At 40.7% G+C, this 27,121-nt stretch overlaps 1 protein-coding gene across 2 annotated transcripts in view; it reads left to right on the forward strand.

Annotated features, from left to right (window-relative positions):
* Positions 1-6,790: 6,790 nt before the first annotated feature.
* 5-ht2b (5-hydroxytryptamine receptor 2B) overlaps positions 6,791-27,121 on the forward strand; it is a 44,339-nt gene continuing 24,008 nt past the window's right edge. The window contains exons 1-2 of one of the 2 annotated variants that reach the window (XM_070664356.1): positions 6,795-8,511; positions 10,173-10,580. In XM_070664356.1, coding sequence (XP_070520457.1) covers positions 10,235-10,580 — 346 coding nt within the window. In that variant the 5' untranslated portion in view covers positions 6,795-8,511; positions 10,173-10,234. Of the gene's footprint in view, positions 10,581-27,121 lie in introns of both variants that reach the window. The other variant, XM_070664357.1, reaches the window with a different exon arrangement.

The raw sequence follows: 27,121 nt of genomic DNA on the forward strand, positions 1-27,121 counted from the left end.
TATTTTTAAATTAAATGTGAATTGAAAAAAATTGCTAAGTTAATATTAAAACAAACATTGACGTTATTTGATTTCAATAATGTGAAAAAAGAGCACGAAGTTTAATAATTTTAAAAATTGTATATTTAAAAGAATTGCATAAGTAACGGTAATATGCTTGTTGCGAAAACACACCTGTCGAGTCCGAAGCTGCCGACAGCAGCTGTTCGACCCAGTTGGCATGCAAAAATAAGACGGACGATTATTATAATCTCCGGATAGGAAGCATAATTGAGTTGGAAAGAATTTTCATTTGTCGATTCGACAACATAGTTAGACTATTTGCCGCGCGTACAGATACAATTTTGCAAGGCGAAGTTTGCACTACCTTCGGGTTTGCAGCAACCAATTTGCGGGAACGTTATAACCATATATTCGACAGAATATAAAAGAAAAATAAAGGCACGGTCTATCAAATACAAAATAAATTTCTTAAAAAAAAAATATTAAAAAAAATAGTAAATAAAACAACAGTTTTTAAAAAATTAAGCAAGTTGAACAAACCTAATGAGTAACAATTAAATGACGGAAATGTGCGACGCGACAAAGTAAAATTCAATGGAATAATATATAAAATTATTAAATGTTTTAGAAAATTTTAGTTTTTAATTAAAAAAAAAAAAAAAAATAGAATAGAATAGAACTTTAGAAAAATGCTTAAATTGAAGTGAATATTTGCGGAATGGAGATATGATAAATAAAATCCTTCATGGAATTCACGATTTTATATTTTATTTTTAGTATCGGGAAGCGTGATTTCGTGTCCGCCATTATTTTAAAGAGATAATCCGAAGATAAGCTCATTACGTGATAATGGAATGCTCGAAATAGAAATTCACCGAATGAATTGAGAAAGATCGCGACATATAATTTGCGGGTTCCGACGCAAAAGATTAGAGAAATTCGGACGTAATCCGCACAGAAATTTCGTTCACTGAATGTTGCCTTTTGGGCTCTCTTTCGCTCCCGCCCGCTGATTTTATTCCTTCATTAGGCTCATGTAATTAGGGTAAAAGCACCCCGGCCTTTGCGCGCAGGACAAACAGCTCCACATGAAAGCCGGAACGACCTAAATGTATTTGAGAATATCATCGCGCTAATGCGAATCTTATGAGTTTCGATAAAAACGCGAGAATCGATGAGCATGATTGACGCCGGACCAATCGCAAAACCAAAAATCCAAAAATTGTTCCACCCACAACGCAAGCAGGATTTTACGAGACATTTATTTATCACAAATTAAATTATATCACAATTTAAAAAAATAATAAAAAATATTTTTCTAATTTCCAAATGTTTTAATTTAGAATCGAAATTTTAGAAAAAATTAAAATAAAAAAAATAAATAATAAAAAATACAGAAAGAAAGAAAAAAAAAGTAATACCGAAGAAAATATTCTGGCACTTCAAATTTATATTGAATAAATCTAAAAGAGGGCAGAATTTAATATCCGATATATAAGTGGAAAAACATAAAAATTTAATTTCGTAACGGTATGCCTCGGCGCGAGGGGACATATTTAAGGATCCGTCGTCTATATGCTTATGCAAACGTGGCACATCTCGCTGCGCATCTCCCGAGTTGCCGTCTACGCGGGGAAACGTTTCCCGTCTGCCGCGAAATTCATCGAGTTCCGCGCGACGGTTCCGCGCGTAATGCACATAAGTAAGTTTAACGCTTTCTGCTAGAGATGGTATAACGGCGAACACGGTACCTCCATTACGGCGTCGGTGTCGCAGTTTGCAATTTGCGATTTCTGGATCGCCGCGAGGATGCTGCGAGGTGACACGCTCGTCAAAATGATCGAGCGACGTTGCGGCCGGGATAAAACGCCTATTTCCCCGAAAAATCCTCCGTTAAAAGACGCGGCGAGCGCGTCTTCGTGATTTCGCGCGCGGATAAAAACGCGCGTAAAGAAAGAAAAAAAAAAGGGGGAAAGAATTTATCGAATACATATGTAACAGTTGTTACTACCTTGCAATTGAACGGATAAAAAAGGCAATTTTTGATAACATCACTCTTACGGAAATAGGTATTACCATTTAGATTTAGTAAATGTACAAGAGCAAAGCTCACCGAGATACATTTTGCAGCCGAATTTTTTTTCGTCGATTGCGAGTTAAATTTCAGCCCCGTTCGGTACAAGTTTTTAATTCCCCATCACATAATTTTTTTTTTTTTATATTTTCTTATGTCAAAAAGGCACTAAAGTAAAGATATACTTATTTTTAATATTTGAGAAAACGAAATTTCGATTATCTATTTGCGTTTCTTAAATTTAATTCTTAAAAAAAAAAAATTACTCTTTTTCTCCGCTTGCAATAATTAAAGATTAGGGCTACGGTATTTGTAATAGCAAAAAATTGATCCCGTAGCGAGCCGACGAGAGGAAAAATCGTAGATTAAAAACCCGTTGACCCCGGCACACTCTGTATATTTCGTGGATTAACCGGGCCGCGAAATCGCGTGGGATAAAAGTGATAGATAACGTACGGAAGCTCGTTAACCTGAAGCTCTCCATTTCCAGCAATGCATAACAAAGCGGGAGAAAAGTGAGAAGCTTTTCCGACTGGCCGGTGCCGTGATAGAAAATTAAAAATCAACCCCGTGCCATTAAGTCAGCGCCGGGAAAATTCATTATTAGCGCGATAACGCTGGCGTACACATGAAATGTCAAATAAAATCGAGATAATAAAAAACCTCCCCCATACGTTGCATAACATAAATTAGTCGACTCGTATAAAAAATTTACGACACACCAACAACGCGAACTGTAATTATCTCGAGCTTGCACCTTAATTGCTATACTTTGATTACAATTATCGAATATGATACGCTTGAAAAATTTGACTCTACTTCTTCGTAAGTTCCCTAGTGAAAATTGATTCCTACCGTTACCTAATAATTAGCTGGCCAATTCGTGGTTTATTTCGTGGCTGTCTAGCAAAACTATTCAGCACCGAGCCAGAAATGTAACACTCAAAACGTACTAACGTAACTAACGTAACTAACGTAACTAACGTAACAAAACGTACCGACGTAAATAACGAGCTAGAAAAGCTCGATATCTGAACGCTTTTCGTCGTACTAGTCTACTGTTATATGTTCACCTTACGCAACGCTTGACTGCCGAATTCGCCGGGCAAACCGGTTCTCGTCACGGTAGTGTGAGTACGATCGTATGTTGACATCTGGCCGGCACCTTGCGCTCGAAGTTCGCAAAGTGGAGGACGCGCGGGCGGCGGGCGGCGAGGACCGGTTTGCCCGGCGATTTCGGCACTCAAGCGAACGTTGCGTAAGGTCAGACCAAAACAGTAAACAAGTACGCGACGAAAAAAGTTTAGACATCTATTTAGATACACGGTACACACCGGACAAAAACTATACGACTGATACTGGACAGATTTTTTTTTTTTTTACGTGACAACTTAACTAGTTGCACAATCAGATAAGCTAAATAAATTTCCACTCGGGTCATTTTCCAGTCTCCCATTTCGTCGCATGGACGTTTCTTAATTATCTCAAATATACAAGAAAGCGCGAAACCCTCGTCCTCTCCGAGTCGCGTCAAAATTTTTAATTCTCAATTCCTCGTAGACTAATTTCAGAAAGTCAGTAAAAACTCTATTTTCGACTCTGAAAGCAATTGGCCGCGGAATTAAAATGAATAGAATTCTTTAATTAAAACGAATGGATTTCGAAGGGTGGGCTTTCGTTTATTAGGAATTCTTTCGCGGAAAAGCCTGAAAAAAAAATTAAAAAAAAAAAAACCAGGAAGGACCATAAGGGATCGTCGGCGGTCAAATTTTGTGCGAAGCGATTATATTCTTGTTCCCTCGTGGAACAATGGCTTCATTTCGAGCGAGTTTCGTATCACGCAGCGCCCGCGGAATGATCGATATATCCGAGAATGGCCCCATCGTCCCGATTACCTTTTAGTCCATTTCCCGCGTACTTTGCCGGATTCGTCGCGGCAGAACTTCCGCCCAGGGATCTTCGCGGAAGAAAGCGGATAAAACAATTTGAATATGGGTGGCAAATTAAAACAAACCGCGCCACGCCGTTTACAAGCCGAATTCTACGAGCGAGACGCACGAAGTGCCGCGCAACTGTATTCGACGACACGAATAATCATTTAAAACGTGCCAATTATCTCGTCTTAATTACCAAATTGTTGTAATCAATACGTGTATTAATTATCATAATTATCGTAACGCAGTTTCAATTAGTGCGATAAATTAGTACGTCTGTTTAACGACGTTTGTCGCGTCGGGGAACAATCTTTTGGGCGAAATTAACTCGGAGAAAAAAGGAAAAAAAAGAAAAAAAACAAAAAAAAGCAGAACGAAGTTTTGGTGCGCGAGATTTTATTTTCGACAAGATCGATCTCGAAACTTAATCTCGTAACGCTATACTCGGCGAAAAAGGGTATTACGGTTTTCAGGCGTATTACAGTTTTCACATTTCTATCACAAAATCTACTAAAACGCGAATATTTACGTAGCAGAAAAATGGACAAAAGGTTTATTAACTTCTCCAATTTCCAGGATCTTTATTAACTACAACGCGCGCGGCGCGGAGAGGGAAAAAAAAAGAGAAAAAGTCGGGGTCGGAACTTCCGCGATGGTTTTCTCAATGAAGCCCACGCGCCTCGCGTCGCAAATGTCATCCCGAATATTTCACACACGCCGCCGTCACGTCGTACGTGTATATTTTATTCAATTTATCATTTCAACGTGCAGTCGGGATACATCGAAATTAACAAAGTTTAGGAGGGGGAGGTGAGGAGGGATGGGAGGAGAAATTCCTGGAATTCTCCGGTCCGCCACGTCCCCGCGCCGAATCCCGATTACGGGCTCGCGTGCAATTGTTAACGTCGAGTGTAATGCGCAGCGAGGATTCATTTCCGGACGAGCGGTTAATTGGACATAATGCGGGCGCCAAGTTGAATTTGACGGGCGGGCGGGCGGGCGCGAAACACTTTTAACGGCGCCGTTCGCAATCAGCGCTTATTAAATTCGTCTCTCCTACTCCCCTTCCCCCCTCTCCTCCTACCCCCTCGAGTTCGAATATCGTGACGCAGGATAAATAGGATTTCTCCTTGCGCGAGCTTTATTGCGGCCCGGCCGCGGAAATGAAGTGCGCTGACGTGACTTGGCGAGCCGATCGATCCTCGGCGTCGTCGTTCTCGCGCGAGAATGCCGCACGCGTGTCTGCACGCGTGCTTTGAGCGGAAAGCTCTCGGAAGCGGACGCCGCGCGACGAATATCTATTCGTTGATTATTTACGACGGGCGCGTTACGCGGCGGCAGATGTTGTCGCGCAAACAAGGAAAACTCGACGGAGCAGCATCCGCCGCCTCGCAACTTCTAATTTAGATCTAGGTATTCACGCGACGAATCGGAATTGTAGCTTAAATTAATTAAATTTTTTTTCTTTTATGTGAAATTCATGGCCAATTCTGCTCTTTAGACTTCGCACTTTAACGCCTTTATCTTGTATTTTAATTTTACAGCACGCTCTAAAGCGAGTTATTTTATTTTTTTTTTTTCCCTCTTCGATTCCGATAAGACTTCCACTTTAGTTACCGAATGTCGTTCTCCGATTTAATTTCTTTTGTGTATCCTCCAGATTGGCTTTCAATTAATTTCATTGCATCCCTCTGTTTTCGGTTTTGATTCCTGAACCCGGCGAAATCTTCGCGCCACGATACTAGAACGAATTCTGGAGAAGATAAGGAATCGACGGTAAAAAGAAAAAAGAAAAAAAAAGGGGGAAGAAAAAAAAAAGAAAAATCCCGGCGACATAAATCTCCGCGCGTAATGGCGTTAATCCATCACTGGGGAATTTATTCGAGCGCGAAATGAAATTTTCGGCGCAAGAAGCGCCGCGAACAGTTAAGGCCGATAAAGGACGGCAGCTGGAGGCGCGCGGCGCATATCAACTTATCGCGGAATGCATAACAACGGCTCGTCCAAGAAAAATCCATGAAAGTAGCTCGCCGCAGCACAGCAAAATGTAAAATGCAACGAAACTGTTATTTCAAAAATATTAAATTCCCTTCAAAACCCAAAAAAAAAAAAAAAAAAAAAAAAAGAAAAAGAAAAATGAAAGAGATAAAAAAATTAATAAATAAATAAGACCGCGACGCGCGCAGAAAACGCCACATGACGCAACAGAATTTATTACATTTCTGTCATATTAAAAATTGGTAATCTGAAATATTCGCAGAACCGAACGAAATTCAACCATCGAGTAAGACATGCGAATTTCCGCGCGATTTATAAATTCCTTTCATTTCGATGCGTGCTGAAATGCTGGGCTGCGAGACGAGTTTATTAAAATATACGTGTCGATAGGTGCGCAAGATTGAATCAGCTAATTATTATAATTGATTAATATACTTTGTCGCGTCCTAGATGCATACCGATCGGAGGGGGAAAAAAAAGGGAGAACATTTACGGTCTCGTTTGCCGAGGAACGTCGCAGCAAAAACGCGATAGCGGCGCGAATCTCGATATACGAGTGATCGTGAACGATGCCTGAATGATTCTCGTACCTTCCGGATATCTTGCGCGATATCTGAAAAGCGTGGGCTTCGTTTCCTGGGAGTGTCTCTTCGCGAGTCCTTTAATCGCGCGCGCATAGAAAAAAAAAAAAAAAGAAAAAAAAGAAATCGCCCAAGGGCGCAATAAATCGTCCCTTTATCGCAATTCTCGAGAACTGTATTGCGTTTTGTTAATGCGCGTGAAACTCTCGTTTCTCCCGCTCCTCGCGGGAACATTTATTCGTGTCCAATTTATCGCGACGAGCTTATCGTGATTAGCATCCTTCTCTCACGACACCGTGCACCGCGCGTTGCAAATCGATATTCAATTTAAAGAGGAACGAGATTCTCTTGCACATAACACAATTGTATGTACGCAATGCATCGATTTATTTATCTTAAAAGTATTAAAGCGGGTAAAGAATTTAAAGGGGAAGAAGGGCACGTAACGCAGGAGAAAGAGAGAGAAGAAGAGAGAGAGAGAAAACTTCAACTTCAATTCAACTTTTGTAATCGCTGGATTAATTTCGAAAATGCAGCGGCGCCGATTTTATTTATTTAGCCCGGCGATAATAAGCGAAATAGAAGGATTTAAATGGACAAAATTTATGAGTTGAAATTCGAAGGGAATAATATTGCGGAAATAGCGGCAAAGTAAATTTGATACTTGAACAAAGCCGTATTAATTTCAGCAACATGGATATCAATATGCAAAATGCATCGCGCGAGATATAAAGGTGCGAAAGAAATTTTTTTTACCACCCCTTTTTAATATTCAGCTCCTCTTGCGTCTTTAAATTCCGCAGATGCGATTAAAATGAGATAATAGGATTAGCCATCGCGGGAAATACGCGAAGAATATATAGAAAATTATTATAATTAATTGTAATTCGATATTTATCTATTTATTTTTTTTTTTTAATAAATGTATACTTTAATAAACACCAATGAATTTGTGCAATTAAAGAAAGCTTACTACAATCATGTTCAATTATGATACGTGCGAAAGAATATGTGAAAGGAAACTAAATTTAATTGTCTCCGTACACGCAATTTACTTCTTAATTGATCGAGATTCTGTCAATTAAATCCGTATTTGCATATTTGGCAATGTAAATGTGAATAAATAAAATCTTGATAATTAGACAAAATTATTTTAATCGAATTCTAAAATTGTCGATTACCTGATTGTTCTATAAATTATTGGGAATTTCTGATTAGATTGAATTTCAATTTTCATTTAGAGTTTCCCCAGTTATTATAATCCTGATTGTAAGGGACACGTTCTTTATTTCCTCGACTTGAATACCTTTTCATTACGACAATATTAATGAGACACGCGCGACTTTATTCGCCGGCAAATTTATCTTTCACGGTGTACGTATCTACGGCGATATCTGTTTAACATTTCAACCGGCGGCGTTCTGAGAATTGGTCTTCGAGAAAAGGAGCAGCGGATGATTCGAGCGGATTGCGCGAGAACGTGCCATCAGTTTTCATTGGAAGTGCGGAAAGTATAGCGTCATCAATTATTTATTAATAAGACGTCTGTGACGCTGCATCTCGCATGCATTCGATACAAGGGGCGACGAAGGACGAACAGGTGTCCCGATGTGGGCAGGCCGTGCGGCAACGCTTGCGCGTCGCACAACTCTTGCCAGGGGTTGAGAAGCACCGGCGAGACTGCCGGTGGGGGTGGCGGTAGCGAAATGAAAGCCAGTGGGCTAGTAGTTTACGGCAAAGCAACCCTCGTGGATCGCGTTGTTCACCCTTCGTCCTCGATTCCAAAGTCGACCCGCGAATCAGTCGCCCGTCGCCACCCCCGGTCCTGTTATCAGAGACGCGCGCGTTTGAAACCACCGCGGAAAGCCCTTCGGGAAACCCGGAGTGTCCACTCGCTATGGAGGAAAGTTCGTCGAACAATGTGCGTCCCGATTCTGCGGTTTTACGAAATATCCAACAGATTTTAATTCCCAAGTTTCCGCTAACTTCACTTGCTCAATTAGAATTCCTAAGGCTGCGAAAATTCAAGAGCCTGCGTCTATAAATTTTCTTACGTTTTACTAAAATTATTTTTCTTGTCTAATTTAAGCCGACAATTTATTTTCAAAGAGTCCTTTCGCTGTTTCAAAAAGAACTCTATAAAAAAAATTTTTGTAATCAATTTTACTTAATTTAATTCCTTTTCTTACGTGTTTGAAAGACAAAATTATAATTTTATAAGAATTTCTGTTAAATTTCTTTAACTCAAAGTCTGAAAAAAATTGTAAATATTTTAGATTGTTAAGTCTCAAAAATTTTTTTAAGCTTTCTAAAACTCATTTTACCTTATTTCATATACATAATTAATTTCATTAAATTCCTGCGTAATGAAGAAAATTTTTCAAATTTTATTTTATTTTATGTGCTAAATGTTCCCTTTAAATTACTGGCCTTCCTCAGTCGTTTTTAATTTCTCAAAGAACAGCCATTAAAACTCTAATATTAATTCTTGAAGCTACTAAAAACTTGGCAAATTTTTTGAATCTCGAGACCAATAACTTTCCTTTTCTCAGCATTTCGATTCGCCGCTCTACGTGAATCATAAATTAACCTGAGGGACATTAAGCGTTTTCGAATCCAAGATTATCGACTCAATTGAAATCGCGGCAGTTTAATTGAAAATCTGAAAGTACGCTCGTACAACCGTAATGATAATATTCGCGATTGCTCGCTTAAGCGATCCGCTTGTCGATGTAACCTGTTGAACACGTAATTCTCGCTTTCCATCGATATATGACTCAGTATATCGGATCAGTCGCATCGATGAAATTGAATCGGTATCGATACCCGTAATTCACCGAAGACGCAACCGGAATGGCCTCTTCCGTTTTCAGAAGAGATTCTCTTTCAGAAGGTACTTAGCGATTTTACCGTTTTGTATCAAGAAAGCATAATAATTGATCCGGGCCTTTGAAAAAAAAATATCTCGAGATTGAAACGTACAATCTGCGAAACCTATACGAACATTTCGAAGTCATCAAATTATTCTGAAACTTTCATACTACAAGATCTTCCAATTTCCCGCAATTTTATATTCAATATATTTAGAATTTCTACATTTACAAATTCAAAAACCGCGAGTTTCAATACTTCTAGATTCGTACATTTCGTCGAATATTTCAGGCTCGCCGGTTTTTCATTCGCCGCATTCTTAGCTCGGCTGGCTTCCAGCCTGAAATTTTTGTTTCGCTCCCGAATTTTTATTTCGCAAATTCCTAGCGTTCTAAATTTCACGTCCCCCGATATCCCCGCCCTGCCCAAGTTTCGTTCCTCAAATGTTTCGCTCTGAAAATATTTCATTTCGTTCCCGGTCAGCCTTCCGCCCTTTTCTCAAATCCCCGCGGGGTCGTGACGTCTTTTAATTAGATTATTCCACCGGATCGTGTACGTCCCTTGCAAATCTCAGCCCTTCGTCTCGCGAGCCTTCGGCCCTTTCGTACGCGTTCACGATTCCTGACCTTGAGATAGATCGCCGTTGCGCTAATAAAGATAGTTCGAGGCATCGATATTCTACGGCGATTCTAAACGGTGCGCGTTTTTTAGATGCTGGGTATTCGCGTGCCGTGAAAGTGCGCGTCTTGGTGAATGAGAGTTACGATCGAGCGATGACGAGATCAACGACAGTGCGGGTCGTCCTGACGGATTCTTACGACTACTCCCTGACCCTGTGGAATGCCGTTTCCTCGAACGACACCGAGACCGACCTGGAGACGACGAGCGCGAGTCCCGCCGGCGGGCAGAGCGACACGGAGAAGCTCAACAATTGGTGGGCGATGCTGGCACTGGTCTTGGTTCTAGGAACCGCCGCGGGTAACATTCTGGTGTGCCTGGCGATCGCCTGGGAACGGCGGTTGCAAAACGTCACTAATTATTTCCTGATGAGCCTGGCTATCACGGATCTTATGGTCGCCATCCTGGTAATGCCGCTGGGGATCCTCACGCTCGTGCGGGGTGAGTTTACGAACATACAACTTGTATAAAATGCTCGGGAAAACGAGTCTCACGAGTCGGCGGGGAAAGAACAACGTAGGACGTAAACTCGCGATTCACAACGAGGAGAACTTAGGTCACGTATTTGCTATTACGGAAAACGTATGTCTAACTCTTGCGAGTAATGTCGATTAGAAAACTTAGCGACGTTAATATGTGGTGAAATTTATTAAATATTAAAAATAGAAAAAAAAAAAAAAAACCCCGGCAGAGTTTAACGATATCCTAAATAAAGCACGTACTTTGAGTGATTTAAAAAAGACGATGGCACGCGCGAAGGGTGCGCGAGGACCCGCGAATTTATCATCGGCATTATTACATCCGCACCCGACGGGTCTGTGACGAGGCGGTAAAATCCGAAATGAAAGGATAAGATATTTTCCGGGGGTCCCGAGTGAAATGCCAGCCGGCGAAAAACCGGAATAAGCGTCGGTAACGAAACCCCGAAGGGTAAAGTGCTGTTATTTACAGACTATTTCGAGCAATTCAAGGAAAGAGAGGCGTGGAATCCGCGTAAAAGTGCTATTTACCGCCAACATTACCGTGTCCACATTTAGAGAAGCCGGAACGAATTTAACTTTTTCAGCAAACGAAGCGCTATTCCGCCTATTCGGTTTGAAGGGAAAATCACGTAGGGACGCGTGAGAATTTACCATCGACGTCCCTTCACCTACATCTTCACGACTTTGGAAAGTGGAAGAATTAAATTCCACGACTTCCGGTATAAAACATTATTCGGCCATGATAATAATAAATAAATAAATAAATAAATAAAAAAACCGGAGGAAGCGACGCTATTCATAGACTGACGGCTATTTCGAGTAATTAGAGCGAGGGTGGGTGAAATTGCGTACGCTCATAAGGGTGCTATTTATTGCCGGCTGTATACCCATATTTACACGAAATCGAAATGAAAAGGTTAAAGCAGTTTCCCACGCGGGGAATCCTGACGGAAATGCCACCCGCCTTTTCCGGCCAATTTTTGGCGGGGGCGGAAACGCGCAGGGCAAAAATGTCACCGAGGTGTGCAAAAAAAAAAAAAATTAAAAAAAAAACACGCTATTTCATTGCGTTATTACGCTTGAGTCGGAAAAATCTATAGGGTTGAAAGTGTTCTCGCGCCGGTAGTCCAAATGAAATATCGCGCGCCTAAAAAGGAAGAAAAGCGGAAACGAAATTTCGCGCTGAGATACCTGCTCGCCCGGCTTCCACTTAGGATAATCCGAAAAAGAAAGAAGAAAAAAGAAAGGGAAAAAAAAAAAAAAAAAAAAAACAACAGGCAAAATTCGAACGGGAGAGCTACGAATTTATCGCGTGACGTGGCCTCAAAAACAAAGGGGTTAAAAATCTGCGAGCGTTCCGAGTGAAACGTTAGCTGTCAAGAGAGGAGAATCGAGCCGGAAACGGAGGCCCGTACTACTATTCGCGGAGGCGATCGCTATTTCGAGCGATTTGGGCCGGCGGTGGCGGGCGGAATTGGCGTAAGGGCGCATAAACCGCGCTATTTATCGCCGACATTACTCCGGACTCGCATCGGTCTTCTCGCGTGATAGGTGGCTCGCTTTTACGAGTCGCTCCAGAGAAGCTCAAGGCTCTTTGTTCGCCGAAACGAGCGCGCTTATGCATAATGGATCACTCGGTGGCGAGCGACCGGTGATGCTTACTTGATACTTGCATCGCAACATGGGCGAATCTAACTGGCAACGAGATGCATCGGGACCACCGTGTCCAAAACACCGAGAGAATTGATTACGCGAAGAAAACACGTATCTCTTTCGACGCGAGGGTGGGAGGGGGAAGGAAGCGAGAGTAGAAACGAGGTTTTCTACGGTAAACGTTATTTTCCATTATTTAGAGCGCCCGGCAATAATTCTCCGTCAATTTTCATTAATTCATTCTTTCAAAATGGATGTCACTGCAACATCAAATATTGTACTGCCCGAACAAACGTGCGCTGAATTCAATATAAATATCTTGAAAACTTTGAATTTGATTTATGGAATAAATATTGACGTGTTTTAAAAGCCGAATAACCATTTCCCTGATAATTAATAACGATCTCTCATAAATCTGCGATTTGTAATTTTGTGTGTAATAATTATTATTCCTATTACATTTGTCATATCTGTTAATTTGCCATTAGAAAAGCGCTGTTTATTTACCCGATTATGTATCGTTTGCATCGGAACAATGATATAAAACATTATCAACGCTAAAATGTGACTAAAAAAAAAAAAAAAAAAGAAAAAAAGAAAAAAGGAAATAAGAAAAAGAAAAAAGAATAATACATGTTCTAGACATGATGACAAAATTTTATAATTAAAGTCTCGGTCGAAAAGTTTTCGCCAAGTCGAATTATCTTTTTAATCGCGCGATCACGATTTTTCGGCGCTACTTTCGGTTACGTTAAACGACGACTTAATTTAGCCGAAGTGAGGTCAAATATAGACCGCGGCCCACAAAGGAAAGACAACGGGCGTGTGCGCGGGAGAAATGAACAGAGAAACAGAGGATCGATGCGCAGAAATAACACGCACTCACGGGATTCGCCGCTTTAATTTCCCCCCGGGGAGGAAAGGATTCGTGTCCTATGTCGGTCAATCATAGCCATCGTTTCTGCCATTGCCGCCCCAAGGATGCCCTCCTAACTACTGTATTGAATCGTTGCATTAGAAATATCGGCCCTTCTATTTCCGGATCGCTTCCGAAGAGCCGAGCTGCACGTCAAAAACGTATATTCCGCATCCTTGCGCGAACGGGGTCGAAAAACGATTAACAGAAATTGTCGGGAGGTTCAAGGATCAGAAAGAAAAAAAAAAAAAGTTATCTCGCGAGCAATTAAAGAGCGCAAAGAGTTCTCACGTACTTCTAGAAGAGAGAAAAAAAAAACTTGCGACGAGGTAAATTCGAGAAATTACGAAAATTATACAAAGTGAAAAATCCGCGGGGCCAAGAATTCATTAGCAGGGAAATAGATTGCGAGATGACGGTTTTTAATGAGCGCAGAGGGAAGGGACGGAGCCGGATCGAATGGAATATTCATCAGGTATAATTATGCGCTCGCCGGGAAAGTTTAAGAAAGATCAGCCGATTAATAGCGTGGATAGCGTGACAACTTCAAGAGTAAGGTGCATCACTCGCTCTCAAAGGATGCAAGACGAAGGGAAAAAAGAAAATTTTTTTTTCGAGTCTTGGGAAAGTCCTTGCTCCAGAATTTATAAATTCAACATTTTAATTCTACGTTTTTTTTTAAGACGAAAAATGTTGGATTAAAAGCTAAGGTTAAATAAGGTTAAGCAAGCACAAAATTCTTCTGCGATTTTAACGGCCTCATTACGAAAATCATTATTAAAACACGTAATTAAGCGTTACGTTGTATAAATGTATAAATTATTAAAATAAATAATCGGCGAGTCTCTAAGTATTGCAATTTTTTTTTTCATTTTTTTTAAATAAATAATTACGTCCGAGGTCTTTTTCTAAGATCTCCTCGGCAAATACGACAAATTGGATTTTTAACGGTCAAAGATTGGACGAGTGAGGCGGGTTAATTAATTCCATAATGTCAACGAGAGAAGTCTGAAGGGACGGGAGACGAGAATTGATTTCCTCGGACAGAATTTGATCCAGGCGAGTGTATACTCTGGCTAAACTGTTCCTACCCGGTAGGACACGCATGGAAATACGGTTAATTGTAAGTGTCCTGTCGATGAGACACATCCGCACGTCTCATCAAGGCTCAGTCGCCCGAACTAACGAACGGAATGGGACCGAAACGTGCCCTTAACTTTATTATGCATGTAGAGAAGCTTTAACATAGTTAGGCGAGACACGTCGGCGTGTCCTTACGTGACTGCTAATATGTATATTGATAATAATGAATGCCGGCAATAACGAAAGGTTATTTCCTCACCGATAAAGTAAGATTTTAATTTTAATTCCAAACTATTAATCGAGAGAAGAAAAAAAACAATTTAATCATTTATGAAAAATTCTCCATTCTTTTTTTTTCTTTTTTTGGAGAACTAATAAGTTTGCAGTTAAAACCGACGGTAAGCGATAATTAATTACACGAAATGCACCTATTAATATCTAATTAACATGCCGTATCGATCATGTGCAATTAATGGAAAGGTCCCCGTCGACGATGTATTTACTTTCTTTGAGCAAAATTGTGTAACATGAGAACGTACGTATCGCATTAAGATAATGCACTGTTGTTATAACATTTGCGATTAATATATATTTTATACATATTGTCAATAATAAATATAATGTTTGTGTTCGATTTATCAAAAAACATTTAGACGAAGATGCAAACAGAAAGCGATATTTAAAATCATACGCAGTCGCATGTTTCACTGTCGCGAATAAATGTTCGTCTGACCGAATTGGCACTTTACTACTTCAAGATCTCCCATCAACGTCGTAGCATAAAGCAAACTCGCAAATTATTCGAGTAACGTCTGCCTTTAACAGCTCTTTACTACTTCGCTAAGCAAATTACTCCATAAAAGGCATTAAAACACTATTGCGGCATATAATGTGATTTGATTTGATTTGATCGAGTCGATATTTATGAAGCTATGAATAAACACGTTACGTCGGCGGGATCTTGTTAGTTGGTCGATAATGAACCGTTTAATTAAGGGGTGGTTCTCCTGTGGATAGCCTATGGGTGACAATCGTGCATTCCAACGTGTCGGATATGCATATGCGGTTATCGTAGTGCGATGAATTATCCATAATCTCGAAATTGGCATACCAAGAAAACTGCTTATTAATTTTTTGACGGCTAGTTCGCCCTCCCCGCGTTTAAAGACCTCGTACAAAGTCAAGTTTTAAATGACTCACGAACTCTGATATTTTCTAAATAAAACTCAAAACGTGACTTTTTGTCTCGTGAACACGATAATTTATATAAAATTTATCTGTAAAAAATTTATTTGCAAAAAGAAATGATTGAAGTTTCCATTAAATATTAAAAGAACTTTAAAACAAAAAAAAATTGTAACAAACTCGTTTTTTCTAAATTTCAAAATAAAAAACAAAAGATCGTGTAAAAAAAAACAAAAAAAAAGATTATGTCTGCAATAACAAACATGCAGAATCTTTTTAATAAACTCCCCACGTGGAGGGTATCGCATTGAAAAATCTCTCTGATCGAAAAATGCGGTACGTAAAAAAAATCTGGCCGCACTAAAAAAAGAAAAAAAAAAAAAAAGAAAAAAAAACGTTCGGAATACGTTTCACATCGAGTGCATAGAGAGAGAACAATGAAACATGTAAAATTCACGTTAAGTTTAAGTGAATTTCTTACGCTCTTAAAAATCACAACTAATTTTATAATTTGCAAATTGTCAAATAAAAAAAACTTTAATGGGGGGACGATTAGCAATTTAAATTTCTTCAACATTATCAACGTTTCGTTCCCAAAATCGTGAATAATTAAATCGATAAGCGCGTCTCGCGCGGTTCTTCGAAATTCACGAATCCGACCGCGATTTGGCTAATTAAAAAAGTAATAGTTGCGCCTCGTCGACGCGACTTCTTGAGGATCTCACGCTTTTACCTCAGATCGCGCCGTTGCATGGAAAACAGAACAATGCGGTGATCGATCTCCCGAATGAATGCCAAGCGAAATGTTTGCGCGAACCCTTGAGGAGGATCGCCGCCGAACGGAAGGACGGGACGGGGAGGAGGAAATGAAAAAGAGAAAGAGAGCGAAGGGGCTCGAAACGCAGGACCTATCGACTCGCATTTTGTCGCGACAGCTTTTGTCAGCGCGAGGCGTGAACGTGATAGGTCGGATCATTGCGAATCACCCGGTGTGTGTACAGGCTGCCACTCGAGATATCTTGGCTTATCCACTTGTACTTCGCAAGCTATGGCAGGATCGATAGTGCCAATTTACTCTCCCCGCGTACCCTCCCTCTCTACCTTCCCCTCACGTTTTGCATATCCGGCGCGAATTTTCGCCCCGGATTTAACTCTTTTTGAGCCAGGATAGTGCGATAAACTAGAGTAGTCTCGATTTTAATAGCGCGCTCGAATTCCCGAGCGCTCCTATATCCGGATAGAATTCGATTCGGCGGTCTTTTCACGGTTATTGTAGTCCGTATTCGTTTCGCTCGTTACGTATATGAGAACGCCGTTTTTACAGCCGAAGAAAAGACGCGACGCGAGAGGTTCCACGCCAGACGTAATAACTGGGAAATAACATTTTTTTTGTTTTTCTTTTTCTTCTTTTTTTCCAAAGCGCGCTGTTATGCGACTGCGATCATCGACGCGGAAAACGCGCACTCTAAGTCACTCAAACGGCGATACGGGCAAAAGTTTTAAATGAAATAATAAAGAGAAAGTTTCAACCAACGTAAATAAGCAATTAAATTTCGCGTCCAATTTCGCGGTCGTTTAACGCGAGAACTTCCTCGCCAAACAAACGCAAGAATCACGGTGGCGGTAGGTACGCCGAAAGAATGTTGATTACGATAATTATTCGCGCCTTAATTGCTTATCACGCCCCGCGCGCGGGCGTCCGTAACTGTCAGCTTCGCGAGTTCGAAAATGTAAGCGCTGTAAATTTAATTAACTGTTTTAGAATCGCGAGCGCTCCAACTTTAACTTTCAATCGTTTCCGTGAATGGAAAAAAAAAGAAAATTTTATTTCAGGGAAATTCAAGAATACTCTCGTCTGCTGCTGTAACGGATAGTTCGTAGGGTAGCTTATCGCTTTGGATACTGAACGCCTACAATCTCCTTCTCGAGTCCGGATTCCGCAGCCGATAACGGAAACTTGCTTCTCTACGAATTCCCGATAACCGAGAGAGAGAGAGAGAGAAAGATAGAGAGAGAGAGAGAAAGCTTATTATCCTAGCTATTAAAACACCTTTCCAGAGATTCTCGCATTCCGATTCGCAGAAGCGATCGATTTATAATCAAGCCAATGTAAGCCGCGTTTTGCACCGACACTCGAAATTACAATTCGGCATATTTATCGCAAAAACTGTTGCAAAATCGCAATAAATTCAATTGCCGATTATGTAAATGTGAGAAAATACGACAGCCACACCGATGGTCACAATAACTACGCGCGATAAATTTAATTCTCCTTTTTTTTCTCACCCCCCCATCCTTCCCGCCTGCCGAACAAAACGCGGGGATTTGGAATAATTTAAGGAAACAGAATTCAAATTTATTTATTCGAAACGAGCTGCTGTGACGCGCGTATCAGTTTTTAATTTCGACGGAGGCTCGATAATTTCGCGAAAAACTTTTACGGGTCGTACGGATTTGCACACAAATCGCCGACGTTATCTTCCGCATTCTATTTCTTCGCCGATATTCGGCAAAAAAAAAACGGCGCAGCTTTGTCTCCCAAAGCGGTGATTTCTCCGCAAGAAAAATGACTGAACGGCACTCTCGCCGCTCGTCGCTCTCAGATTTTATGGATAGAAGACTCGCGCGGCGGTCTGAAGAACTGCAGTTTTTACGTGTCGCGCTTCATAACGCGAAATCGTCCCGGCGACAATTCCTACGCAGCCCTCAAGAACCCGTAAGATTCCGAGATGTCGCGCGACAATACGTTAAAATCACGTTCATGTCGGGGTGGCAAATAGCGCAATGTAATCACCGGGCTCAATTCCATGTCTATGGTTTCTAAACCAAGATTATACACTCGCTTCAACTAGTATTTATCAAGGGAAGAGAGAGAGAGAGTGAGAGAGAGAGCGAGCTAGAATGTACGTGTGTGTCTGTGTGTACACGAGGAAGAGAGAGAGACTGACTCGCGTGAATAATGCCGCAGCGAAGGTACCACCCCCATCGACAAATGACATGCAACCCCCATTTACTCCGCTACTTCTGGCCGACTTACAGTTCACCCTGCCGATACGAGCTATATGTCATCCCGGTTCACGACAAGCACGTGCAAGTGTGGCGCGCGCTCGCTCGCGCGCGGGTGCGTGTGTGCGCGCGACCGATCGTTAATCCCTGCCCGCTCGTTTCTCCGTTTACTGTCGCAATAATGCACCACCGTATGCGTTTCCGCGTATGCGGGATTACGTCGCATTACGCCGTGTTTGTTGTTCGCGGTCGCTGCATCACTACCGGGACGAGCGCCAACAGCCTGTACGCGATAAACGCGGCCAGTTTCCGCGACAATTGCCGCCCGTTTGAAAGTATCGGCGTGGCCCGAGTCCGCCTCGAGTCGATCGCGCGCGAAACGCCCGTTTCCGGAATACACAGCTTCATAATTTATCACCTAATTTCGTTTCCGTTAATTCAATTCGATAATCTTGTGAAATTAATATAGTATATATATTTTAAAGGTACAGAAATGATCGCGTGACGATAAAATAAATGCGATCGCAAACTTCTATTATGCGAACAAATAGAACCAGGTATTTTTCTCGACTTCTTACGTTCGGGTTTATTATCGCGAATTGTGTGTCTAATTGTGTACGATTTATCGGACGGCGGATTAAAAATAAAAATTCCCCTCGTATTCTCCGCACGTAACGAAACATTATATCCGTTCGAGATCAAGAAGTTGCAGTTGCGAGTTATGTACGTGATTAAAATCGCGAAACACGAAACGCCGTTATCAAGCCACGTCGGTTTTGTGCAAAAGGAAGCAGAATTAAATCAAACTGAGATCAATTTCCCGAAATGACTCGCGTGTAAATAGAAAGTCGGCAGGGGAAGGGGAGGTGGGATCAAACTCCGCTGCAGATTACGTGGAATCGAAAAAGTCGGATCTATAAATTATGTCGCGCAGTGGAAAAAAAAAAATAAAATAAAATAAAAAAAAATGTTCATCATGGAGCGGACTCGTTCTTTTGTGCGCGCAAGATTGCCGGAGGATGCCATTAAAGGAAAGGGATTATTAATGACTCGATATCGACGCCGTCGCGTTACTGACCGTCGCTTTTCTCCGCGTCAGTGATTAATCTGACTGAGTGACTCCAAGTCACCTCGAAGATCGCACTTGAAAAAAGTATCCTCCCGACGACATACTACTTTTTTAACAAGCTAGATCGAGAAGCAGTTTCTTTCTTAATTCCCGATTTAACATTAAATATTTTTACACAGAATAATATAACTTGATATATTAATCTTAAGATCAAGTTGGATCTCCTAATCGTAAAAAATTTATCTCTCTAATGTTAACTTTTCAAAAAAAATTTGTGTCTAATTTTTGTCTACTTTTTTCTTTTTTTTTTATTTATAATGTCTGAATTTTTTTTTTATTTCCGTAACAAGTGTAATCGTAGTTCTAGATGAAAGAAACCGACAGAATTGAAAATCGAAAGGAACCACTTTACATGAACCAATAATAGATTAATCACGGTGAACATAAATCCCCTGTTGTCAATATCACTAAGCTACCTCTCGCGTGAATAGCGAGTCGTTTGTTATTATGCATCGGCGAAGCCATCCGTTAATCGAAATTTGCAGCGACGCAAAGGCCGCATCGATATGCTTAATGGCGCGATGGCGGCCATATTAAGCACTCAAAAGTGATGGAACGTGATGCAACAGCAACGCGATACCGCTTTAATAGCGCTCGCTACAAGCCTACAAAATTGAATTTGCCTGCAGATTTTCGTGCATCCGCGTCTCCGTGCTTGCACTACGAAATAACCCCTCCCTCGGCTACCTAACAGTTTTTATTTTTTTCTCCGATCTCGGCTCTTCGCCAAATCGAAAAATCGTTTAACTTTCTGTAGTTTTTTTTTTAAGTGTCATTTCCCTTTTTTATTTACATTAATTTCTTTCGACATATTATTAAAAATAAACGGCCGATTTCTTTTTTAAAAAGAAGACGCAGGGATCCTAATTTTTATCGATCTTCCGCGATGCTAATATTATTTCGTATTTATATTTATGAAATTATTTTACGTGTTATAATATTTTTAATTGCATAATTTTGAACAATTTATTCCCAGTGATGTGAATATCACAACGCGTTATAAAAAAATTATCAAGGACTCACCGGTTTGATGCGCAGCGGCGGAGTTATACACAGCAACGGTAGCTACGACGATACTGCAACATACAGATAAAAAATATAAATTGTAGACAAGATCAAAATAATATCACATTAATTAAAAAAAAGAAAAAAAATTCTTGTACGCGTCTCTAATTAATTCTCCAATTAAACAATGAATAATTAAATAACTATTTATCCAAACAAAATTATTATTAAATTAAATCTTTCTAAAATCTAAAACTGCCTTCTTTATTAGTCATTTAATTTTCTATTATTTATTAAACGTTAATCGTTAATTTTAAATTAATTTTAGACAAATAAAAAAAAAAAGTTCTACTCACCGAAACGTTGCTCCGCCGAAGCGTGATGCCCTTCCTGGGCCTCCACCTCCTCTCAGTTTGGGCTGTGTCTTCCTTCCGCGCACAGGAAACTCGCGAAAGTCGCGACCGTGAATTTACAACCGCGGCACCAAATTAATCGGCACAAGCAAAATCCGCCCGAATTACTCATTACACGGCACTCCCGTAACGGCCGACGACCGGCTGCGGTTTCGTACACTAAATAACGGCGACGAGAAACACATTCGGCTTCTCCTCTCGATTTCCGTCTGAAACAGAATAAGAACGCGAGTTAATTATTACCAAACCAAGGGTCAACATATAAATACAATTAATATTAATCGCGCAAAGACACGTGGCTCGCGGTACCTCGCTCGTCTGCGTCGCGTTAAATAATTTCTACCAAATATCACACTCTAAATATATCACATACTTCCTGACGAATATGTTGCAGCTCGAGTCTTACTCTCGAGATAGATCCGATCGAACTGATCGGCGATTAGCTCTCTCAAAAAATTTTAAGGATTAAAGTCGCCGCGTTGTAAGAAACCACGTGCGTACCGCGGACAGGTTTTCATTTCAGTAATACTCCTCCGCGTGGAGAACATTGATCGCGGAAACTAGATCGCGTTAGCCGATAAATTCGTTCGTCAAATATATCACAATTATTCAACACGCACGAACAACGCGTACGTATCGCGAGCTCGACTGGGGATGATGCTAGGTCGACCGCGCGACCTTCCACCGTTGTATATATTACATACTTAATCCCTCCACGTTTAAACGCATTACAAAAAGAATCCGACGGTGAATATTAATTTATATCGAATATAATATTCAATATCGGCTGCAAGTTTTTTTTAATGGTAAACACGTTGCTACGCTTTATCGACTATTCGATCACGTATACTTTACGAATTACTGAATTCGTAAAATCTAACGATATTAATGTAATTAATATTATAAATGTATGTATAAATTAAATTTAAAAGAACGAAGAAGGGTTTAAAGTATTGTGCGAGATAGACACGTACGCGAGTGCATTCGTGGTTGATTGGAAAAAAAAAAAAAATTTATTGAACGTAAAACAGTTTTCTTTAACGAGAGAGAAGAGAGATGGACAGCGCACGCAAAGCGCGAGCTCGATAACGTCTAGTAATAAAAAATTATGATAATCACCATAAGCGACGAAGTGCGAGCCGAATCTATTTCTAATATGCAAAACGTTAGCTTCCTCCGGAAAGCACTCCTCCGAGTTTCAGGACTTTTTGAAATGCGCGTCTTCTCAAACACAGTAAAACTTTCATTTCTCGAATATTTGACCGTTGGCACTTTTATCCGCTCAAATATTTAGCTCGCAGGATTCCCGATTCTTTGGATTTCAAAAGTTTCTCGCGACACATAAACGCGACTTCGCGATTGCGAATTCTCAGTTTACTCAATTTTTTAAAACCGAGAAGGAGGAGGGGAAGGTAGGAGTGCGCTCCTCGCCCTTCCCGTGAAAAGTTCTTCGTGTTCTTAAATCGCCGTTTCTGCGGGCGGATAGAATGGAAGCGGCAAATCGGAGAAATGGAGAATAAAGAGGACATTGAATAGGAATTTTCGTACACGCGACGAGCTATTTCCATCCGCGCGGCCCTCCGAATCCATCAAGCGAGAAGGAAAAAGGAGGAACCCGGGATATGTCAATACATTGACACTTCGAACTCGGGCTCGCTCTTCGACACAATTCGCGCGAGATTTCACTGCAATTTTCAAGAAATCCCAAATTCCCGATGTGTTTGTCTAATTCGCAACCGAATTGTTTCCCGAACGAAATCCCGGAGATGCCCAACGGTAATCGGCAAACGAAAAATTCAGCGGATTGCGCTACAAAAATAAACAGAAAGAGAGAGAGAAAAAAATCACTTACTTTTTAATTTAACTTCAAACGACTTAGAAACTCGCGAGAGATTTCCATTCGAAGCTTATCGTTGTGAAAATATTTAATTTTAAAAGGTAATGTCTCGTATAGAAAAACGACATTTGCAGTGCTTTTCGTTGCAGAAAAATTGATGCTATAAGCCGATGAAAGAATATGCTTACAAAGTTTGCTGACTTCTTTTAGTATCACCGTATATATGTACCCCATATTTCACGAGATTTATGTACGAAATCCAAGCGCCTCGACGTTGAAATTTATTTGCTTATTTTAGTATTGATCTTTACTTTTGTGCGCGAGTACAAAGGCCTGAGACACGTAAGTGGCCGGAACTCGGTACTTTTTCGACCTTCCCGGAAACGGTGTATTAATCATTAAAACGAAGGGATTCTAATTTGGGAAAATATATTGTTCTTGAAAAGTTAATATCATGCCGTAACCAGTCTTAATCCCCAAGCTAAACTGTCTCATAACTAATTTTAACTAATATTAAGTCTTATAATTAGTTTAGCGAAACTATTAAGCTACCGTGCATGTGGAAACGTCATATTCCGAAAGTTTCAATCTTCCCGAGCGCTTTATTGAAGTAAACATCTTCTAATAATGAGCCTCCCGCGTATATATCACGTTGGAACGACAAGCCCGGACCTTTTTTGCAGTGTCGCCAAATATTTTTTTGCGATTCTACAAGAAGGGGGGAGGGAAAAAGAAGTAACTATTTATCAAACTCATCAAAGAAGTAAAGAACTTGACTACTCATCGTCACGTTTCATCCAACGTAAAAAAAAAAAAGAGACCCTTTTATATTTTCCTTATGGTAATATGTTGAAACTTAACCTGCGGAGAGGACTAAAGGTCATCTTTAAACATTCAGATGGAAATAGACGGCACGTGGACTGCATAATATGACGTTTCGTATCAAATAACTTTAAATTATATTTTTTTTTAAACGTGACGTTCGCGTAGCATCGCAATCAGTTCTGACCGAAACAAGAGACGTTAAAAGTCAGTGGCGCTAAAAATATTATCTAATGCCGTCGTTATAAATTATAAAAAAAAAGAATTCTTTATATTAAAAATAAATAATAGAGAAATAACGAAGAGAAATAAGAAGTTCAGTTCAAAGAAAATAAATTTCCAAGACATTTCCAGTTGACAAAAATTCGCGGCCAGTTTAGAATTTTATATCTGAGAGACCTCGAGCTATCCGAAGGGATTAGAAGTTACAGTTTAATTCGGGAGGGCCCGTGGTTTCTACGATTACGAAAGAATTTCAGACGTCAACCTGTAGCTAAAGTTCTAAGCGACGATTCTGGAATTTTAAGGCGCTCGACGCCCCGAAAGTTTCGAGCGAGGAAGTCTCGTTTTTCTGGAGAATCCCGGGAGAGACGCCTCCGCGACGAAGAAGAGGAATCTGTTTTTTTTTTTTTTCCGAATCTCCCAACTCGCGTCCTAGCTTATCCTGCCTCTTCTTTTCATCTGGAGGGTCATTCCGAAGGTGACGTTTCATGAAAGCGATGATCGATTCAGGAGAGGGTGGCGGAGCGCAGAATTCTGCCGCGTTTATCCCGCGAAAGGGAGGCCCGTGTGCTTTCTCCGGGATACGAAAGCACACGAACGGTTTCGAGCCGTTCGTCACTCGAAAGTTTGTACGCTCCGGGCAGTCGAAAGCGCTGAAAGCCTCGGCGTGTCCCGCGATCAATGTGATTTCGCAAAAGCCCGTTTTACCTATTCCCCTCCAAACGTTTCTCTTTCGCCGCGTTATTTTTATTCAATGATAATACCTTATTTGCGCGGATCGCAATTAATTTGCGCGAATCACAGTTATAGCTCGCGTTATCTTTCCTCCGGATTCAAATATTACTGTCAGCAACACGCGCGTACCTTTTTACATCCTCAAAGAGTTTAAATTATCATTCCCTTTTTTTTTTTTTTAACCTCGAGACCATCTCTTTCTCGTTTAATATACGCGGCAATTCAATAATTTCATTGCCCCGTAATAATGTTATTATTAATGTTCCTCTCGATGGATCGTGTCGCAAACTCGAATAAAATTAGCTCGCGTATAAGCGTCCTCTCGGTATTGTACAGGGAATGTCGCGGGTGCCGTCTCTCTTCGTAATAAAGGTTCGCAAAAAAGGGTTAATTGCGAGTGGCGGATGCCGCGAGAGAGGGGAAGGAAAAAAAAAAAAAAAGAAAAAAAGCGGGCATTCTCCACGTGGCCGTGCCGCCTGGCACGATATTCTCGCGCTCCACGGAACAAAGTGGTCGGTGATTTATGACGCCACCAGCCCGCCCGGTCGGCCGGGAACGGGAATAACGTGTCCCGGACTGGTCCGGACAAATATCCCGCGGGTCAGCAGCCGCGTGGCGAGCGTGGCCGGCCGTAGATATTCGACAGACTGAAAACTGTGCAAAAATGCGCGCGAACACACACCAAGACGCCGAGGGAGCGAGAACCGGGCGAGGGTGAAAGGGAGACGGGCGGCCACACAAACGCGTAGTTTACCCATAAAGTACCGCCAGGTAGACTCGGCAATCGATATAGCGGGGCAACTGCATTTTTCCCCATCTACATGGAGTACCGCGATTGAGTACCCTTTAACTCTCCGCTCCCTCCCCCGCTGGCTCTCTCACCGAATCGTTTCCAAATTTCGAATTACCCCCGCCCGGCGCAACGACATTCGCGCGATCCCACGAACCCCCGAAATCCTATGCGGCGATACCCGCAAATTAATTCCTACCCGTATTCTATCTTGGGGCTTTTAAATCGATTCCTATCTTCGGCCACGTGGATTGGAATGCGGACGGATGTACACGGTGTCCCGGATTTTTTTTTTTTTTTTTATTTGCGTGTCCGAGAACATTTACGTCTTTTTTTTTTGGAGCACAGACAAGTCACTCTTTTCGCGGAAAATGTCATTTACGAAAGAACTGAAAAGCCCGGACTAATAATTGAAAAACTACGGACAGGTCTGAATTATAAACGCCGCTTTGTAAAATTGATAAATAATAATTATTTACGTTTGATATGCCCAGTCATTTTTCATCTCTAACGAGTGCAATAAATGGATTTGCAAATTTTTTTTTAAATTTATTTTTTTTTAATTCACCACCGTGAATATAAAATGGGGAGTTAACAAATCGAGCCTGGGACACCCTCTATATGTACACGCGCGGTATAGATTGGATTTTTCTTTTCAGTACGAAATCCTATTACTCTTGGCTGTTCTCTTATCTCTCTTATCGTAATCCTGGCATTGTTAAATCCGCGAATCCTTCAAACTTACTGCAGAGGATACTATACTACAGGAAACGCAAAAAAGGCTCGAGACATGCGATAGTCTGATTTACGAAGGGTATTCTCCGGGATTCGCGGCACGAAGAGTGCCAAATTGACACGACATTAAAAAACGGAAATATATATATGTATAATATATGATATATGTATATGATGGTAAAAAGGAGATATCGAATTTCGATCGTCGTTTGTACAATTATTGGAGCCCGTCGAAAATTTGATTCCCAATTGGTCTTCTGTTGGGAAAATGTCAATATTGCGATCGAGATTATCTCTACAAAGTATTTAACACCCGCGAAACGTCACGGATGATTTGACAGAATCATCATTAAACGGATATCGGGGATAGTGCAAATGTTGTCCCGTTACACAATTCACGAGGAATCTGTCGGTATTTAAAGCGGGCTTGTGCAAAATTGAGGTTAAAACGTCACTTTGAAATGTTCTTCATTAATCGAGCATAGGAAATTAGACGTGAGTTAATTTACGGACAATTATTTTTTTAAATAGCCAAATGGAGGTGAATTAGAAAAGAGTGAATTAATTTCCTAAATTTACCGATTACAATTTTCTTTTCTCTTTTTTATTCGTTTTTTTTTAAGCTTTCTCCGGAGGATTTCAAGGAAATTAAATTAAAAGTTGACTGTTCAATCGAAATTAAATTTTCAAAAATTTTTTTTACATTCTCCCAGCATCTGATTAAGATTATTTTCGAACGCGCGATTTCCGTTCCCGTTTACAAGAGGACGTGTAGAGATTTAATTAACGTAATACGTGCCAATATGCTCTTTATAATTTTTTCTAAAGCGGAAAAAAAAATAGAAAATACCTAACTCGCACCGCCGAAGCGAGGGTGATGAAGAGCGAGCCGAGAGTTCTGATAAAATAATGCATTAAGAGAATTTGTCAGATTGCAAAGCTGAACAGTGAGAGGATTAAAGTCCCGAA

The sequence above is a fragment of the Cardiocondyla obscurior genome, linkage group LG12 (assembly GCF_019399895.1).
Source record: "Cardiocondyla obscurior isolate alpha-2009 linkage group LG12, Cobs3.1, whole genome shotgun sequence".
NCBI classification, from domain to species: Eukaryota; Metazoa; Arthropoda; class Insecta; order Hymenoptera; family Formicidae; genus Cardiocondyla; species Cardiocondyla obscurior.